At 39.9% G+C, this 19,443-nt stretch overlaps 3 protein-coding genes across 3 annotated transcripts in view; 1 reads left to right on the top strand and 2 right to left on the bottom strand.

Annotated features, from left to right (window-relative positions):
* Positions 1-211: 211 nt before the first annotated feature.
* Positions 212-3,299, bottom strand: LOC145913697 (GDP-Man:Man(3)GlcNAc(2)-PP-Dol alpha-1,2-mannosyltransferase-like). Its single transcript, XM_083001443.1, has 8 exons — positions 3,065-3,299; positions 2,582-2,836; positions 2,168-2,350; positions 1,581-1,827; positions 1,325-1,424; positions 1,091-1,243; positions 710-786; positions 212-630 (listed from the first exon to the last, which is right to left on the bottom strand). Exons 1-8 carry the CDS (start codon positions 3,268-3,270, stop codon positions 448-450), a joined length of 1,404 nt encoding a protein of 467 aa, XP_082857569.1. The 5' UTR covers positions 3,271-3,299; the 3' UTR covers positions 212-447.
* A 318-nt stretch (positions 3,300-3,617) lies between these two features.
* LOC145914029 (small ribosomal subunit protein bS16m-like) lies at positions 3,618-4,492 on the bottom strand. Its single transcript, XM_083001805.1, has 2 exons — positions 4,221-4,492; positions 3,618-4,090 (listed from the first exon to the last, which is right to left on the bottom strand). Exons 1-2 carry the CDS (start codon positions 4,473-4,475, stop codon positions 3,809-3,811), a joined length of 537 nt encoding a protein of 178 aa, XP_082857931.1. The 5' UTR covers positions 4,476-4,492; the 3' UTR covers positions 3,618-3,808.
* Positions 4,493-6,228: 1,736 nt separating this feature from the next.
* Positions 6,229-19,443, top strand: part of LOC145914267 (atrial natriuretic peptide receptor 1-like) — a 34,348-nt gene continuing 21,133 nt past the window's right edge. Inside the window, exons 1-4 of the mRNA XM_083002072.1 lie at positions 6,229-6,814; positions 10,166-10,322; positions 15,031-15,179; positions 16,304-16,461. Of these exons, the coding sequence (XP_082858198.1) occupies positions 6,303-6,814; positions 10,166-10,322; positions 15,031-15,179; positions 16,304-16,461 (976 nt within the window). The 5' untranslated portion in view covers positions 6,229-6,302. The remainder of the gene's footprint in view (positions 6,815-10,165; positions 10,323-15,030; positions 15,180-16,303; positions 16,462-19,443) is intronic.

Raw genomic sequence — 19,443 nt, 5'->3', positions numbered from 1 at the left:
CGGTTGTATTTCCCGCACTTGCATGCCTACCTTACTAATCCGTACCACTGGGGTAGTTTGCTCAATATGCAAAAGAAAACCACCATATTTTTCCTATTGGTGTTTATTTGTTACTGCAACTTTAATCCAAGTTTATTTCTCGGCTTATATAACCTAATACTTGCCAAAAATAGATTTAATGCCTCAGAAGACACAGATTTGATGCATGTATTATTCCTGAGTCACGCTGTACTTTTTACCAAGTTAGTTCTCAAACAGCTGTTTTTTGACAAAAAGTACTGCATTTTTAATTCGCAACAAAACTGGTACACTGTGTGAATAAAACCGACCAAAATTTTGTTGTCACAAAAGAGCTCACATGAAATTTTACGTTTTTTTTTTTTTTTTTTACCTAGCATTACATATGAGCGCAACATGAAACAAATATAGTTTTTTTGTGCAACCTTGTCAATGAAAAAGTGAATCAATTGAACCAAGAAAATCTGCCTCAAAATGTTCTTCACTGAATCTATTGCACGAACTTCGAGCTGTTTGAGCGACAGAAACTCGTTTCTGATTGCTCATCTTAAAAATGTCTTTCATTGAAGCAGCGTACGATGTCTCATCACTTGCAAGAAACCCAAAATTCTCCTGACAAAATAACATCGTAAAAATAGGTACTGTGTGGTGGACACGTATCCTTGATACTAATCTTGATTTATGAGTTTACCTGAACGATGTCCATTTTAGGGCCTCCAGAATCATTTGCTAATGCAATCACACCAGCAGCTTGGAACTCAACCACACCTGGAAAAGGTAATACACTTTAAAATGGTTTCCCAAACTGGGGTCCTAAACGGTGTAAAGAAACAAATTGGAAAACATGTACATGAGTTCATGCACACATTGTTACAGAAAAACCAGCAATTTTTTTCCTTATTAAAATGACTTTACAAATTTTTGCTAGCATATATCCAGTTTTGATAATAATTTTCATGGCATGAAAAATTATCCGAAAATACTATTCACAAATAGGGGTCTGTGGCCCGAAATGTTCAAAAACCCTACACTATAATATATATTTAAAGTTTCAAACCTCTCCCATACATACCAATTCCAAAATGCTCATTAGACATGGTATGAATTCCAATGCTAGCAACTGAAAGTAACTCTTTAAGTTCAGAAAACTCAATGTTGGTTTTAATGTGAACATATTCTGAAATTCTAAGTTCCTCAGCTAGCTTTCTTAACGCTTGTACTCGATCTGAAAAATATTTAAAATGTAAAGTGGCCAATACAAATCATTACAGTGCTGAGCATTTGACAACAATGTAACAATTCACACCTCTATCTCCTTGGTTTCTACAGCCTCCAACCATGACCAAGGAATATAATTCTCTTTTACTTTGGGGTAAATCGGACAAAAACTTGTGGAATGACTTCACCTTTAAATAAATTAATCACTGTTTTTTGAAGTGGGAGCAAAAAACACATGATTCTAGAAAACTACAGAGGATTTACACACTTAACATGAAGCAATGATTTAATGGGGTTTTCATAAGCAAGTGGGAAGGAATTATGTATTTAGCACATATTTCTACCTGAAGTGTATGATTTTTCTCTGGACGAAACTGACCAATGGACAGGATGATATTTTTAGGCAGGCTATCATGAACTTGTCTTTCCAATGAAAGCTTTAGAAAACCTTCAATGTCACATGGTGGAAAAACTTTAAAAGTGGAAGAAGGTTTTTTCCACAGTTCATGAATGTGGCCTTGTGTCCAAGAAGAATTGATCATGATTGCTTGGGAGCATCGTCCACATAACCCATACAAGTATGCAAAAATCCTGCATAATAATTTAGTGTTAGGAATGAAGTAATTTGTTGTCATGATCCAAATTTATATGCATACAAAGTGAATTAGGGTTGGAAAGTTTACTATTGCATGTTCCAAGTGCCGAAATGTGTCCCACATGTACAAAAAAAAGGTTACTGTGAATTCTTTACAACAACGTAAACATGCCAACACCCATATTTATTAAATTACAGCTGTTTAGTAAGTGTTTTTAATGTAACTGTTATGGCTACCAATTGGCTGGCAAAATAATTTTTGTGAACACAATTTTGTGATTGTGGGTCACCATATTGCACTTCACCTAAAAATATTAAATCACTTGGACAACATACCTGTAGTACATTAACTTTACACCTGTAAGTACACTGCTTTTTGCTATTAAAGCCCTGTTGTTAAATGCATTTCTCTGATCTTTTACAATGCCAAGCATGTCTGTACTTATTGTAGGGTAGTGGACATAGCAACCAATTTTACAGCCACCCATGTACTTGAAAAGAGGAAAGGTGAATGCATATCTGAAAACAAATTTTAATCAAGTTTAATACTAGTCAGATGACTTTCCGCTTTGTGCAAAAATTAATTCCAAACATGTGAGAAAAAAAAATTGGAACTTTACCAATATTTTTATGTGTTATCTTTTCGATAATATTTGTTGTGTGATTATTGTTTTTTGATGAAAACAGAATGTTGCAAACTTTTTGTATGAGAACATACCACAATACATCAAATTTGTCTGTAATTCTTACCCCATTGTATCCAAATAAATATCAGGGGGGAATTTTATAAGTGCTTCCATTCCAAGAATAATGGAACCCAAGCTTTGTCCCAGTAGAGTAAAAACTGGATATCGTTTTGCTTCAACCCAGCCTCTCTTCTTGAGGAACACAAACTGAACATCTTTTAGGAGAGTGATGTTAAAAGTTTTTTTTGCCTTCTGTAAAATTTCTTCCTTCGTTGATTCTGTATCTCCAGTGTATACTACACATTTTGATTTAGGAAACCTAAAAGACAAATATCAAATTATACAAATTATAAGTCATATCAGTCATGAGTCAGGACACTAAACTGCACTTTTCTCGGTACTAATAACAATTTTGACTGATTGAAGGATTTTTTTGACATGGCCTATTAAAAAACTGAAAACAAAAAAAACATACACTCTTTAGTTGAAAACAAGTTTAAGAAAAGACCAATACTAAATATACGATTTACCAAACGCCGTGACGTACCTTCGTTGTATAGCTCTAACTGCGCACCACAAAACTCTCTCTCCACCTCCCCCAGCATTGCAATAAGGATGAAAGAAACCGACCACAACCGATCCGTAAGCTACATCACGTCTTGTGTGGAGTCTTTTCCACCATACCAGCAACTTACCAAGTAGCAATACGGGGAAAAACAGCACAAAAAACGCAATGCACAGCTGGGAAATCATATCTACTGTTAACGAACTGATTAACCGTGCTTACGTCACCACAAACAAACTTTTAAAATTAGGGAAATACCCTACTACGTTTCGATTGCGACGTTTCTGTGCACAACGATTGGAACTAATGTCTTTGTCTTTTTTTTCTATTAAACAACAGAATACTAAATCACAGAATAATTAAATACCTATAGAGCCAGGGTAACTCTGCATGCAAAAAAATGTTAAAGGTGAAAATGCAAAAAATTATCATGCATTGTTTAGGAAATTTTAATCGAAATAACCTTCACTTTTCAAAAAACTGGTAAACCTAGTTTGCTACTTATTTATCCAATACGACCCAGGTATTTTGGCGTATTTATTTATTATTCCACCGTCAACAACAGCAATACTACAAAATAGCACAACATAAGTCAAATGCATCCACTATTTGCACCACATGCCTGTGGGTAACTTCCTTAGCAAGACCTAATAAGTCCACTCGTTCACCAAGTTCATTACAAATGGTCAACACCAGGTTATATGAGATAAATGTAATGGTTTTAATTCATTCTCCTTCATCATCCTCTTCATATTCTACTTCATTCCTTTCACTACTTTCATTTAATTTCATTTGTTCTTCAATTGCTCTTCGCCGTCTCAGATTTTCAGCAAATAATAGCAATGTGGGGTCCAGTGGAAGAAAGCCACTGAGGCCAAGCAACCGACGAACTGGCTTTGACGGATGAGCTCCATGAGCTAAATGGTATTTGATTCTTTCGAAGTTGAGAGAACAAAGTTTTTCATTGTTGCTATTTGGCATTGCGTCAAAGGTTCCAAGTTGTTCAATCTGGTATAATTATGAAAACAAAATTAGAAGATTGCCAGCAGAAATATTGGGAATGTTAAGTTAAATTGCAGCATATTAGCTCTGAAATTGACTTCGTCACATACATACATAACTTATTAAGTGAACCAACCTCTGCACTTCTTGGGTCCATGTGCTTGGCAACCACAATGTGATAAAATGGATGATTTGCACAGCCATGTTTCGCAAGTCTCATAGAATAATTTCCTTTCATTTGATGGACACCATTGAGTTTGGAAAATACTCTGCTAGAAGGTGAATTTTTGAATAGGAATTCAGTATTCCGGGCGACTTGTCTGCTTCTAGTTACTTTCAGCTTTACATGCTTGTTTGGAAGCTTTAACCTTGACCAGGGTATTTTATCCATCACCAAAACGACAACAAGAGCCTAAAACCAGTAAAAGTTAAATCCATTAAACAAAGAGATTTTAACCATTGATTAATGTTTTAATCGAGGATTATCAAGCACAACTTTCAATTGAATGCCAGTAAACTATTGTCTAAATACACTACAAACATTTCAGAATCTTAAATAAGTTAACTGGAAAGACGGACCAGACAATAGGTCATGAACAGAATTGATTCACAATGCACGTTCAACCAGCCAAAACACATGAAAGCAATGAAGCGTGACGCAAACTCTTGGATCGTTTTGTATCAAGAATTACATTTGTAACCGATTGAATATGCCTTCCAGATATTTGTTTCATAAATATTCTAGTTGGTAGAGCAGTGCCCGGCTTGTCCAAATTCTGATTTGCCAGCAAAACTGCGATTGAATTCCGCTAGACTGCATTGTCACTTTATGGATATATGATAGCTTAAATCAAGTAAAGGACATCGCAGTAAACCGATTCAGCCTTAACAAATTGCAAAGTTTTGATGCAAAATTTAAAGTCTACTTCATACAAACTGCCTGATTAGAATTTGTCCCGCATTTATATAACCGCATCTGCTTATTTGGCATTCAAAGTTATAACGCATTCAGGGTAATTAGTCATTATATCACAAGTTAAAAAAAGGAACAAAAAATACCGTCCCTTTAATTACGCAAGTTTTTTTGGTCTCCAGGCAGTGCAATTATAAACGTCCCACAAGATGGCGCAAGATCTTTGATTGTAGTCCCAAAATTATCCAGCGTCGACGTAATCATTCTCGGTAAATGGCAACTAAATCCACGAAACAAATATGACAATATACCCAATTAAAGACAACTGGTGACTACAATTTAGGTAATTAGGTTGACGTCAAAATCGCTGCAACGTCGCCCGAAGTACAAGCGTGAGAGCTCACAATCAGACAATTGGCGCGACAATGACAAGGAGTCGAAACGAAATGATGTGAAAAAGAGAATTTAAACTATATTATGTCTGCGAATAATTAGTTTAAAGGCCGACCTAATCTAAAAGTAAATTTGCGAGGTTTGCTGTCTAATCGTTATTGCACGCGAAGTTGTTTCCCTTTACATTATACAAATTAACCATAACAGGATTGACCTATTAGTCACCATGTGTATGTCGCTTTCAAAAAATTCGCAATAAAAATGCGCTGAATCATCATTATCAACGCCTTTTCATGTTTGCTAAATTATATCAACAAATCCAGAAAATCACCGAATGCCGAATGATCAGACAAGTTTGATTCCAACGCAATCTACTATTTTTAAAACAAACGAAATTGCGAAACAATAGCCTTGTCTATTCCGCTAGTGGTTCGCGTGCCTTTGTGGCACCTCACAACCTAGCTTTTGTTCTTCCAAACCAAAAGCTGACAAGTACTACGAGTTTCGGAAGTTGCGCCGAGTCGTGCGGTCGCCCGGGTCGTCTCATCTCTCAGCTCAACAAGCGATTTTCAAGATGAGAAGCAGTTGATTCAATGTAACCAGACGCGTGCATCAATGTGACAGGCAAGAAACGCCCAATCGGTAATAAGCTTAGAGACTGTATTGTCGATCGTCGGCCGACGGCTAGTCGGAACTTGACGTCTTAGTATTTTTACGCAACCGTACTTGGGTTACGTAAGGCTTGCCGTGATCTTGAAAACCTTCTTCTTGGCGCGTGGGATTTTTACCAGGTGTGCGCGCCGCCGGCGTCATTTCATCGTCTACCGTTTTACGAGCTGCCAGTATCGTCTTTGAGGCGCGGAATCTTTTAAGTTCTGAATGCAATTTTGACAGAGGGAATAATTCCGAAGCATGTTGGCGATGTGGTGTGTTATAGCATGCGCGTCGGCGCTACTGTTTCCTGGCGCAGAATGTGCGAAGCAAATCAACATCACAGTGATGGTGCCGGGCATCCAGGCCTTCAGTTACCTGGCAATGGATTCTGAACCCCCCTCGCCCAACATGGCGCACGATTACAAAGCACCCAGTTATCAGGAGTCCGTGGAGAAACCAGTACAAGAGGAAGAAGCTCCAACAAAAGCAGGGGAGTTTGGGATTACAGATGATTCGATGGAGACTGATTCGTACCAAGGTGATCACTATGCGGACTACTTGCACGGATATTGCATCGGGGAAGACGGTCTTCCCGACCTAGAGTGTTTGTCACACGATTACAACATGTACCCGTGGTCGTATGTATTCGCCAAACCAGCTCTGGATATCGCTAAAGAAAAGATTCGTGCTACGCCAGGGCTCCTGGATAACTTTGATATTCATCTCCATTACTTCGACTCCAGCAACGTCAACGGCTACGCATCGTCAAGGTAAGCCATGGTTCCAGTATTCGTCAAACAAATATTAATATTTTTGCAAACCTTTTTTTTGTTCGAAACGAAATGGGCCTAAAGGGGTTTAAAGAAAGTGAATGTGTGGCACCCCACACTATAGAAATTCTTTTTCTTCCTGTGCCAACTATAAGACACAATGTGCTGACTTTCAAGTTTTGAAACACAGTTGCGGTGTCGCAATCTTTGTACACGTTGATGGGCATTGTCTGGCGATATATCTGTGTTTGAATTCCTTGTCAAAGATGAGCTTCCTCATCGCCTATAATTGCAAAGCTGAAGGGCAAAAATGTTGACCTTATCGCACGAAACGGAAATGGTGACCACCTCGTCATGGCTTTAAACGCTTTGATCACTATCATATTTTCTATTTTTCTGAACGATTCTTGTTAGAGCTGTGACGACATCCTTGCACAGGAGAGCGAAGTTTTCTCAACAATTTTACACTCGCGGTTTGACGTCACAATGCGCTCTGACACGTGCGTGACGCAATAAGAGCTTAATGCAATTTGTCTGCATCAGGGGCAGCCTAAAATTGGCCCATCTCCTTGTGAGATATGTTTATCGGTCGCCACTTGGCCGCCCAGCTTCGAAATTTAAGATAAGCCCTTGTCGTGGGAGACGCAGAGTCTGATAAGGAAGCTGGGTCGCGGTTTGTGCGTCCTTTCAAAAACGCGGTTGGAAAACAATCAATCAGATACTCTTGGAAAATATGTTGACCAGATAGCCCTGTAAGTTGGGGTTCCGTGATGCTTGAAAATAATTTTATAAAATAGCTTTTGTATTTAAAAACCAAAAAGGCAAGTATTTTATAATACTTTATACATTGCAACCTATAATACAACTATAGTAAAGAAAGAACCCACGAGAAGTATTTATCTTCGCATTGTTTAACGGTTACAACCACACCTTGAACGCATTCGTGTTGAACCCGGTAGAAAAAAACATAAGCGCAGGAGGTCAGCTCAACAAAATTCCTCGCAAGCGTAAAAACTCCCGGCGCGAACTGCTTCAAAACACTTCCACACCTTGTGTGTCTACGTGCTAGACCACCGTGTTACGGACGTATGTTACACATCAAGAGCGGGTCCTTGGCAACTTGCTACCAGCAAAACACCGGTGCAAGCCGAACCGTACAATTTCTCGGAGGGTGTAGGCCACACGTGCATTTGGAGCGAACTACCGCGTAATAATCACACCGGCCAAGAAAATGTGCGTTGGATGTCTGTATAATTACATATTTGCGCCTTCTGAAATTGTACACTTTCTCCCAGATTAAGATACGAAAACCCGACGAGAAACTCCTTTATTTAACGCCCAAGAAACCACATCGCGAATGTGGAAAATTATGTTTTGTTGCGGGGAACTATGAGGCGCTCTTTTGTGATATGTTTACATTTTATTTGCAGAAAAGGGGAAAATTAGGTACATTGATTGTATTGTATATACAATTTCAAACGGCAATCTTGAGAACAACTATAGTTTTGCGTAGAAACAAGGGCAATGCATTATTGACGGATATAAAAACTTCTTCACCCGTATATGGACCTTCATGTGGATTTGCCGTTAAAAGATTGTCAGGACATGGGAATTGTTTGGAAAGGATCATTGGATCTATAATTAGCAATCCACATCCTTGCACTTGGAAATCAGCGGATTGCGTTTCTTCGAATCAACTACGACCAAGCGCTCTAAATTTTATCAGCATCCGAAATCATCAAACTAAACATAGCATAAATACTAAGTCGTCGGTGTTACAAAGAAAACCATAAAGCGCAGCCCGACTTCATTTCCGCTCTCATTTAAACAAGGTTTAAGTCAAACAAACAATGTCCTTCATTGCCAACAAGACCCATGTATTTGCTTTCAACGAAAATTGCCCGTTCGTTTATCGCTGCCGTCCTAATGACCGGGCGAAATTGCTTCCGCGACACAAACATTCGAACTCTTTGGAGCAGTATGGGGGAAGTGGCACCGCGTTTTGCGTCTATTGTCTGTCCGAGCAACCGATGTTCGACGCAGAGCTCGTATCGTGCTTCAAATCGCGGCGCAATTTAATTTCAACTTTATGTCTATTTTCGGTTGACTCTTGCTCCGATAAACAAGCCCGACTCATATTAGATATATCGCGATACATTTACGACCTTGCGACTGAGTTCCTATTTGCCGACCTTTAGACTGCGATAAGGGGAGAACAAACGATATATCGACACTTTGCAAATCGACCCCTTGATCCAGAACGACGAAACACCCTTTAGGAACATGTTTTGGCAACTTTGAAATTTTCTCCCCGTCCAGAACACAACTCATTGTCCTATGTCAGTGTTTCCTAACTTTTTCATGGTTACATACCTCTTGTTGTTAGCGCAACATCGACACGTAACAGCGAGTTCCATTATAAGTATAGAACGCAGTTTGATTTATTGCGCGATCTGTATTTTTTTCTCTCTGCCAGCCGATTGATTTTGGGTAAACCCTTGCTCATTGCGCACCGAAAATCATGTTTGGGAAAAGCGGTTCCTATTCTAATTTTTCGTTGGTCATGACAAAAAACCTCTGCTGTGGGAAATGTGAGCAGCTGCGGTTTATTAGCGAAGTGTGAAAAGGTATTGGAGAACATTCTTTGGCTTTTTAGTCACGTCAGTCTGCACCAATGAGCTTTTCTTGTTCCACAGACCTGATAGGTAGACTGGATCGATCTAGAAGGACGGGAAATGTAGGCACAGCATTCTACCCCTGAGCTCGGGATTTAGTAATGTGTGGTGACAAAATAATTTTTTGTCACGTTGGTCATAAAATCAGCTCCTAAAATTACCTTCCAACTCTCAAACAAATGTCCGAAGCCTGGAAGTAAACTGAGCAGTTTGCATGCTGGTTTCGGTTCTTTGAATTGTAAGGTTCAGGTTGTCTTGGTGACCCCTGCACCGAGGTACCGTCGGTTCTTTGAATTGCGAGGTTCTGGTAGGGTTGACGATTTTCAGTTGAATTGCTTATTCTCCAAATTTTTTTAATATCATTTGCTATTTTTTAAGAAAATGCAACTATAGTAAAAAAGCCGGGCGTTCCCAGAGCGGGACATCTTGGACAGTCCCGCGTTGTGAGCTTGTACGTCACTGCAATAATCATTTTGAAACAATCAGGTTTAAACAGGCCAACATATTTGGCAACATAAAACTTTCAACAATTCAAAAACAAAATTTTGTCGTTAAAAAAAAATAATTTTTATAAAACAATAATTTTATGCAAGTCGAAGTGTTGTCGCTTTAAAATGTTGTTAATTTTGGAAAATTTGTGATCTTAACCTCAAAAATCATTTTCCGTTTTTTGCAGGATCTCGCAAATCGCATCGGTGGACGCGATGATGGAAGATCACATGACGGGTATGATTGGTCCGATGGACGCCTTTTCCATGTCACGTGTTGCCTCGTTCAGTTCTCATTGGAACCTTCTTAATCTTACCCCCGGGGCAGTGTCGAGGGGGCTGAGGGTAGGCAATTATTTTTATTATTTAAGGAGGTTCGTTGCGTTAGCTATGCGTCCTTAACCGCTATACTGAGAAATAGTGAGGAATGCAAGCAACGACGGTTGTTCATTAAAAAAAACTTCTGCAATAGCAAGGAGACTAAATTATTGATATTTTCAGAACTGTGTGATAAAGGTATATAATGTCTAGAAAAAAAACTGTCATATTCCGACATAATAAGAAGGTAGTTACGATCAGTTTAAAACCAGAAATTTTAGGTTGTCGCTTTGATGTGTCGCCTGTATGTTTTCTGCGGGGCAAAATAACCAAGCCGTATAGACTGGATTCTGATCGTAATCGACGAAACAACTTGTGTGCTAGTTACAAGCATAGTGATTGTTGTGGTGTTTAGTTTGACTCGACGAAATTTGATGCGATTTTTTTCGCGCATGCGAAAGAGTTTACGTCGCATCGGACTTTGCTCAAAATCTAACCTTTGCTAGAAAATATGCAAACGACCCGACTGAAAAGTGTTTGTTTTGGATGTCAGTATCATCAGTTCAAAGTTCGAGTGAAGCGTTTTCCCGGAGTCTAGCCATCATTGCAACTTGGGTAGAATCACGTACTCCTTGTCTAAAAAAGCGTAAAAATCGTTTCAAAATTTTTGTCAGCCTGAAAGTTTTTCGAAACAGCAGAAAAACGGCAGAAATACGTTGCAAAAGAAAACCTTCAGAAAAACCTTTGCTGTTGCGTCTTTGTTCCGTTTGTAGAAACAGTGGAGTTTAATGCTTGTTTTAGCCACGTACGTATTTCAAATCGTTACGCAACCAATTCGCTTGTAGCGACGTCGCAATGTTTGGGCAGGGAGAAAATTTTACAACGGAAACAAACTACTGACATCTTGGCAAATTTTACAAGAAGCGCCGTAGGTAATAACACAGTACACCATCTGCGAACGCTCGACGTGCAATCCATCAATATTTGCTCAGCCCGCAGGACTTCTCGAAATGGCGACCGCTAATCTTTTCAGAAGACTTGCATAGAGGAAAGGGCGTCTGTAATCCGGTGGCCTCATAGCCAATTGCGTCGTTTTGATTTTGACACACCTTTCCGCGGCCTTTGTCCAATGTTTCGGCGAATTTGGGCTCTTGCACAATTAAACATCTTGCTTTTGATACAATTAAATAGGAAACTGGCACATATCCAAAACTAGTAATTATGTTTGCGTTTACCACGCCAAAGTTTAACAGTGGCAGGTTTAAAGACAGATTCAGAACACTTGTAACTTCGACGGGACGTGTGCTAACTAAAGCTATTCCTTATTTTTGCTAATACGATAGAAAGGTCGATTGCATCTCTTGAAATCGGACGAAACCGAATTAAAATAAACAACAAGATGCGTGTAAAAAAGGCCAAACTTTTTGCACATGACAAAAACCCTATTTTCGGTTTGTGGGGATCAATTTTAACTTTGATCACATATTGTCCTTGATCGCGGCGCACCGCTAATACCAAGTTAAGCGCATGCCTAATAATAAGTTTGTCCGCAAGAAATCTGTTCCTGGTGTTATAATTGACGCCCTGGGAAGTAGAGCAGGTGGCATTTCGGACAAGAAAAGGGTGTTTTCGTTATATTTTTCGAGGAATCTGTGCAGAGAGCAAGTTAAGTCCGTTAGTGACTTCTACTGAAACGCAAAAATGCCACGTGACATTTCAATATTTTGGTGTAATTACGGCGCTCCGCTGCGCATTCTGGTAATCGGATTTTTATCTTACTTCGTTTTGACAGAAGGGCTTTTGTTGCTTTATTTCCTGGCGGTGCACATGCAGAATTGAGCTGTGTACATGTTGTGATTCTTGGTAATCACAACTTCTTGCGTGCTTCGGGAGCTTTGGTGGCAAAACGTAGAGAAAAAATTGGCGCGAGACTTTACCAAACCGGAAGGTTACCTCGCATTTATCACCACTGTTTCAGTGATTGATAGTCTACCGTTTTTTTCCGAATAAATTGTTTGTCGGGCATGATACAGAAAACATCCACCAATTGCTGCACCTTGCGTGATGCTACAGAGTTTTGATCTCTTGGTTCAAATGGACATAGCCATTTTCCTACCGATGTAGATTTGTATAATTTAAACTGTTTGTTTAACTTTATTTACACGATAAACTATTCGGCCTTAACGAGTGCAGTGATGGATTTGAAGACATGTAAAGGTACTAGACTCTGCACGGAAAATCGCGCAAAGTACATCCCACTAAACCACCACGCGAAACCACACGAAAATATTTATGTGTTCCCTGTGTTTCGCAGAACGTTGCTAATAGTGAATATAAATGTACACAAACTTAGAGCGGGAATCAACGCGCTCCCTTATATAACTCTAAAGACGCCCGGCGCGAAGACAGTTTAGTGAGATTTCCGCGAACTGCAGATGTGCTGATTTCATACTAAGACGACCGGTGTGTCCCGTCTTAACTGACATTAGGCGTGACTGATTACACAAGATCAAGTATCATGTCAAGGTAAAATGTAACCGTGAAATTCGTGGTGCCTTGTGGGGCGAAATATACTTGTTGAACCGTGTTAGGCTAAAATAGGAAAATTCTGCAAGGCACATTAGGTTGTTCCTTGTACGTTAGAGCCAAATTATATTAGAAGTGTTCCCAACCAAGTTAACCAATGTTCAGTGAGTGCAACCTTGTGGTGGTTCTTTAACACAAACACAAATGTTTTTTTCATAAATTTTTCGTTGTTTCAATAGAACGTCTACCTAAATCTGAGTGTGGGATTGGTCCCAATCTATATCTTGCAGCGTTGTAAGTTGCAAAAAATGTCAATAGTGAACATTACCTGCAAACCAGCCTGTCAATTAATGCTGAATGACTGGCCATGTTAAAGCTCCGCCGAGATAAGTTCATGATATGATTTGCGGAAAATGGTTATCGAGCGTACCCCGAAGCCTCCCGGCTTATTTACACAACCGGTTGTGTCGGTTAAACCAAGCGGTATTGGACATGCACAGCAAACCACATTCCCAAGCATGTGCAACCGCACCTTTTTTGGAAAACGTACTCGTTTTATCGTGTGACATATCGTGCAAAAACGTTTAAAAACACGACACGGCAATCCCGCCTCTTTCACTAGAAAACATACTAAACTCCCTCAGAAAATCAGGTGAACGAGCCGTCAGGAACTCCCATGTGTGACCTGGTTCTGTGAAATCAGTCGAGAAATCTGATCTAAAAGGGTCAGAGTTTGTTAAAAGTCAAATCTAAACGAAATCGAATTACTTCTGGGGCATCCCCGTTTACAAGATCTGCTGATGCAAGGTCAAGGGTCGCGGGACTACCACAGTCGTTTCGCGTCAAATATGGGCTCGATGCGTGTACCCCGGGTCGGAGCGACATGCGACGTCGCGCCGTTGTGGGAGAAAGTGTCGCTGAAAATATTACTAGTCGGCTCGTTTTGTTGTTGTCATTTCAACATTTGTCGAAAGATTTGTTGTAAAGCTAAGAAGTGCCTTGATCGGGATCTATCAATTAAACAGAAAAATTGCTTTGTTTTTTAGGCATATGGTATAATACAATATCAAGACAACTTTTAATTCGCATATTGCCGTATTACTATAAAAATGTCGCCTTATCCTTTAAATTATTTTCCGATCCGTTTCCATCAAGGACTGCTTTATATAATACTGTAGGTAGGAATAAACGAAAACAAACTAAACGAACAACATTCAGCAAAACGAATGCACACACTTAGCAGGTGCATGGTCATCTCTTTATTTAGCGACAATATACCAGAGAATGTTGCGCGGCGATCCAACGCGCTTCCTGTCACCTTTTAACCTACCACAACTTGTTATTCGATGCTCTGTCGCCGCGCTGTGTTTATTTTCTCCGTTTATCACGCGAAAAAATTCCGGCCACGACGCACCGGGGTCCAGGAGAGAGAAGAACGACTGACCGCAAACAAGGGCGATCGCAATTTTGTCGCGTCTTATGTAACGATGAGGTACTGTGACGTCATAAGTGTTTGTTGCGGGTCTGTGGTCGTGGTCCAGATTCCAGGACGCATCGTGCCCGTTCTGCGCTTGATTTTAAATCCTTTCTACTGCGCAGAGCGCCCGCCGGTGTTGTTGTGAAGCAACGCGCGGTAACGCGTTAGCGGGCACCGTTTATTTACTGCCGTCTGACGAACAAACACACAAAGGTGCACAACGGACAACGTCGTGGCCACTGAGGGCATGCCTGATACCGAATCGTTTTCGCAGCAAACATTTGTATGTGCTTTAAACCCCGTATGTGATGCTATACAGATGATATGACGAGATAACCTTCTTAACCCTGCCCTGACAGCATTGCGGTACTTGTGCCGTTTAGGTTGATTTTCGGGCTCCCGTGTGGGTTTGGGTCGCCCAACTATTTGTCGCCGTAATACGGCAACGAAAAACCTGACTGCTACGCTTTAATTGATTTCCAATAACTGTACAGAATCGACTTTCACGACAAGCACAAATATGGAGCTTTATTCCGTTATTAGAAAACTTGGTTGAATTTGACCTCATTTTTCCGCTGTACAGAAAAACTCCGAAGTTTGGTTATATTTTAATATTCGTCGTACCTTGTTCTCTACTGCAAGCAGTTAATAAAGCTAAATTTTGATTAAAAAAGTCTAAACTGTCATTGTGAAAATATTAGTAGGTTGTTAACCGAACATTATCCCCGACAGTTTCCGTATAAGGGAGAGAAGGTGCCTGCCACGATGGTACGGACTGGGCCGGTAGAGATGGAGGTGGGAAGTTGCATTGATTCGATTCTGTCTTATTACAACTGGACAACGACGGCCGCTGAAGTGTTTGTGGACGACATGCAAGAAAGGTGTGTACATTCCATCCTATACACTTATTGGAAAATATGATTGGAGGCCGCAAAGCGAGTTGTTTAACACTGAATTGAGCAACACACTCGTTTCAGTGGTTCTTCAACCTTTTATGTGGTGTTTGGTTAAACGGGAAATCGTATGTTGATCTCAAAGACTTAACAAAGATACGATTTCCGTTTTTACCAGCAAACATGGTTTGATATACTTCTCCATAAAAGGAAACAATATTTATGGCACAAAATAAACAATCTTGCTCCAGTGTGCCACACAGAACTTGAACTCAGAGATCCGAATTTGTTCAATAAACAAAAATACAAGGCAAACATGCGATCTGTTGAAAGCAAACTGGCGGTTAACATTGAATTTATCTTCGACTGTCACATGGAGGTCGGTGAAAACCACAAGCAGGCTTACTGAAATCGCGTCAAGTGAGCTCAACTGGCTCGCACGCTGACGCATTAAAAATGCGCTGATCTCCGCTCGATAGAGGTGAAGAATAGGGCGAATAACTCCTTCCAGGAAATCAAACGTCGTGCAACTTATTGCACTTGGTTCAACTTCTTTCGCTATACTCCAGTGGGTTGGCAGGGCTGCGCTGTACAGAAAACATTGGGAAATTGAGTAACTTGTTTACTCGGGAAATGACTGGCGAAGACCTTTCCACTTGGAGATTATACCGCAGGAGCGTGAGTTGTTTTAATCCGCCTTCGAGCGAGGGTGAAGCAAGCTGTTTACACTATAATACACAAAGTTCGTAAGGCGTCCAAATACCAACACAGTTGGCCAACGATACCAACCTTACGCCAATCACGTAAATTTCGTTGTCAAGTTTCGTAATTTCGTTGTCAAGTTCTTGAAAAACGAAGCATGGCCTTCTGGATAGAACACTTTAAATATAGGATTCTCCCAACATTCTAAAGGCAACAAATACTTCGTATCTGATTTTTTAACAAGTTATATATTTGTTGTTATGCTGTTTCTGATATCATGGCCTACTAGAAGTATAAAAAATTGTGAAACCAGTGATGATATCATAGCCTTGTCCCGTTAGTTTAACCAACTATTTCTGATGACAATTTATTACATTTGTTTTCAAGTAATCGCAACTTTGTGCACGCAGATTCCATTACTTCATAGCAGAAGGAATCTACGAACAGGTGTTGGAATCAAAACCCGAATACAAGATGATGCAAGTTCGCCTGTCCGAGTACTACGACTACAATAGCGACACTTACCAGTACTCGGATGCCATGAAGGCAATCAACAACGTTGCAAGAGGTGGGCACTTATATGCGTTTTAGACATAACCGATATTGGAGCTATAAGTAAATTGACATGGATCATGCCCTTTGTAACCTGAATAAATAAACTGTAATGTTGAGTTAAAATATTATGTATGGACTTTCTACATGGGTTATGTAACAGTTTCGAGATGCGTCTCTAATTTAAATGCGCGTTACGCGTAAATATTTGTTCACAAAATAATCTAGATGTCAGAACGTATATTGGTGCAAAACCCAAAAGGTTATTGGAGTTTGAGAGATCGATTCCAACAGAAAACGATTTTGAAGATAAAAATTATTGTATAGCGGGTTGATAGGGCGTGTGGCGTTTGAATACAAACACAGCTCTTGTCTTTTCCAAATCACACTGTGCAATTTTTTTTTAAATTCCCATAATAAACGAGGTGGACCGCAGTTCCTTCACACAGAAATATTTTTTTAAGTAATAAAATGAAATCCAACGTAGTTTTAATCTTAACCGACATCCATGACCGAAGTTCTCGCATCATAATTTATGTCAAAAGTTTTTTTTTTTTCCAGAAATGTTGTTTCATATACAGCAGCGTCAATAACTTTACACAAAACAAGTGCATTCTTGGTTACTCTTTTAACAAACGGCCTAAACTACAGAAATCATTAGAAGGTCTCGACGGCCCGGAATATAAGCCGCTTGCCGAGAGGTCGAGATAGGCGATCTCAATTGCTCGCGGTTATTTACCTGTTTACAGACGGACTCGGCCATTTTTCACTTGCGCACCTCGTGGGGTACTTTCACAAACCTCGCTCGGAAGGTGCGCCGTTAGTACACAAGGCAGTATGAGATGGCATCATCTGCAATTCTCCGAAGGCTATAGTTTGCCCAGAGCGTCAAACGCCCGCCATTGCCGTTCCCCGTTTAAACTCACAACACATGGGTTCGTGTACGATCTTTGGGCTCGGAAGCCAGTGCAGGGCCAGGTGTAGTCGCGCCATTCAATGCGGCCTGAATAACTTCATCCATCACCATCTATCAACAGCTAATGTATTAGAGGCTGATGCTTGGCAATCTCATTGGCGGCTGCTCTGTTATTCGCGGCCACCTGGTTTCAAAGAATCCTGGAAAGTTGAGATGCGTGGGCACGAAAACTTACAGCTGTTTTGAGTTAAATGTATTTTCTACGCTAAACCATTGATTTTTTTTTAATTCAGTTTTAATCAATTTCCCAAAGATTCAACGAAAAAATATTTATCAACCAAACTTTTTGTCCTTCACTATTGTTTGGTGTTTTCAATACTTGATTTATCCGCACTTTGGAATGGAAAAATTTCAACGAAAGATTCACTTTCGAAACGTCGCATCAAAGCCATTTAGTAAAGAGAAATTGTTACTGCGTTACGACTGGCCCAAAGTTACAAGAAACTCTTACACCACAAGCCTTGGAACGCTATCTGGCGGACATATCCAGCATACCAAACCGAAGTTGATTTCATATTTTCGCAGAAGCCGGAACATAATTTAACGCCGGCGAACGAGTGGGCGGCAGAATAACAAGTGTTACATCACAGACCGGCATTGTGGTGTCACAATGGGTGGGCTTCTGATTTTCTTGAAATTTTGTGATTCACCTGGTTATGAATATGCAGGGTTATATTGGTCGACGTGCAGCGTTCTGATGACTGTTGTTCCTGACGATATTGTGAATGTGCTGTCTCTCCCTCTCCTGTTGTGTGGTTGGCGCAAATCACTTACTGACTAGCAATCTACGTCCAATTTTATATGCTCGTTTGGTATGTAGAATCTTTTGGGAATGTCAGATAAATAATATGTTTACAACATATAAATCCGCACTCATTTACAACATTTTTGTGACTTTTCAAACGACCAGCAAATGTTTAAACTTCCAAGAACAGTTTTTTACTTGGGTCCAACAAACGACGACGAGGAGGTAGCGCTTAATTTTTTGAGTGCGGTTTCATTAAATTAATTCAAATCTTGTCACGTGCGAGCAGCCGGTATGGCGCCAAACTGCTGACGTCAGTCTTTCCGGAAACTTCACTAATGCGATTGCCATAATTTGCCGCGCCCTGTCGAGACGATTCGAGGCGTTCCTATCTGGTTAAAATAGAAAATTTAGGCGAAAGGTTGATCTTGACTTTGCAAGGCATATATCGTCCCATGAGTGAATTCCACAGCAGCACTGAAATTTTTTTTTCATAGTGGCGAAATTATTAGCATTTTCCTTTAACATGTTTAGTAGAGGTAAGTCGTAAACAGGCCCAAATGAGAAATGCAAAATCCATGTTGCATGCTGCAAAAAACAAGCAGCACTTGTGTACAAAAGTCGAATAAGTCCACGTAGGCAATTTAAACTGTTTTTCACATATTAAGTTTACGATTTTGACGCAGTGCGGTGTTATCTATCTCATCACCGGGACGCTGATGCCATCCAGACTATGAGCAATGCTTTATACGATCTTGTTTGTCACGATACGAATGTGTTTTCGTGTCCGGGGATATTTTTCTTGCGTAACTTTTTTTGTAGGGAGTATGTTTGTTACTGTTTTTATTGTCTAGGGTTTTAACCTGTTTAAAGCTATTCGCTGTGTCTAAAGAATTGCTACTAAGGTTTCTTGTTTGAAACAAAAAAACGTTACTTATCACTGCAACTACAGTCGATAACAATTCCAGGGCCTGGACTGGTGCTATTCCATATTCTGTTTTGCAAACTGTTTCGCTACATATTTCTGTCTTTAAAACAAACGAAAAATATTGGATCCACGAAAAAAAACTTATGCTCCGAAATTATTGCAACTGACAAAAAAATGGAAACTGAGGAACTGATATTTCCACAATAGATCAACAAGTATTCATTTCCCGTCAATTATAGCTTGGTCAAACCCCCCATTTGAATATTTTGCCCCTGAAAACTCTCTTCATGAGCCGGAACGAATTGTTGTTTTTGCTTGCCACGTCTCGTTTGTCGTTACAACGATCAGT

The sequence above is a fragment of the Ascidia mentula genome, chromosome 9 (assembly GCF_947561715.1).
Source record: "Ascidia mentula chromosome 9, kaAscMent1.1, whole genome shotgun sequence".
In the NCBI taxonomy this organism is placed as follows: Eukaryota; Metazoa; Chordata; class Ascidiacea; order Phlebobranchia; family Ascidiidae; genus Ascidia; species Ascidia mentula.
Note: the sequence above shows the minus strand (reverse complement) of the source record. Positions and strands in the feature narration are given on the sequence as shown.

What these genes read in the sequence shown, in the direction of transcription:
- LOC145913697 (XM_083001443.1), bottom strand. Translation starts at nt 3,270, where the DNA reads ATGATTTCCCAGCTGTGCATTGCGTTTTTTGTGCTGTTTTTCCCCGTA. An exon ending in TAATGAGCATTTTGGAATTG is followed by an intron (nt 787 to 1,090) that starts GTATGTATGGGA and finishes TACCTTTTCCAG; the next exon opens with GTGTGGTTGAGTTCCAAGCT. An exon ending in CTAAAATGGACATCGTTCAG is followed by an intron (nt 631 to 709) that starts GTAAACTCATAA and finishes TTATTTTGTCAG; the next exon opens with GAGAATTTTGGGTTTCTTGC.
- LOC145914029 (XM_083001805.1), bottom strand. Translation starts at nt 4,475, where the DNA reads ATGGATAAAATACCCTGGTCAAGGTTAAAGCTTCCAAACAAGCATGTA. An exon ending in TGGACCCAAGAAGTGCAGAG is followed by an intron (nt 4,091 to 4,220) that starts GTTGGTTCACTT and finishes TAATTATACCAG; the next exon opens with ATTGAACAACTTGGAACCTT.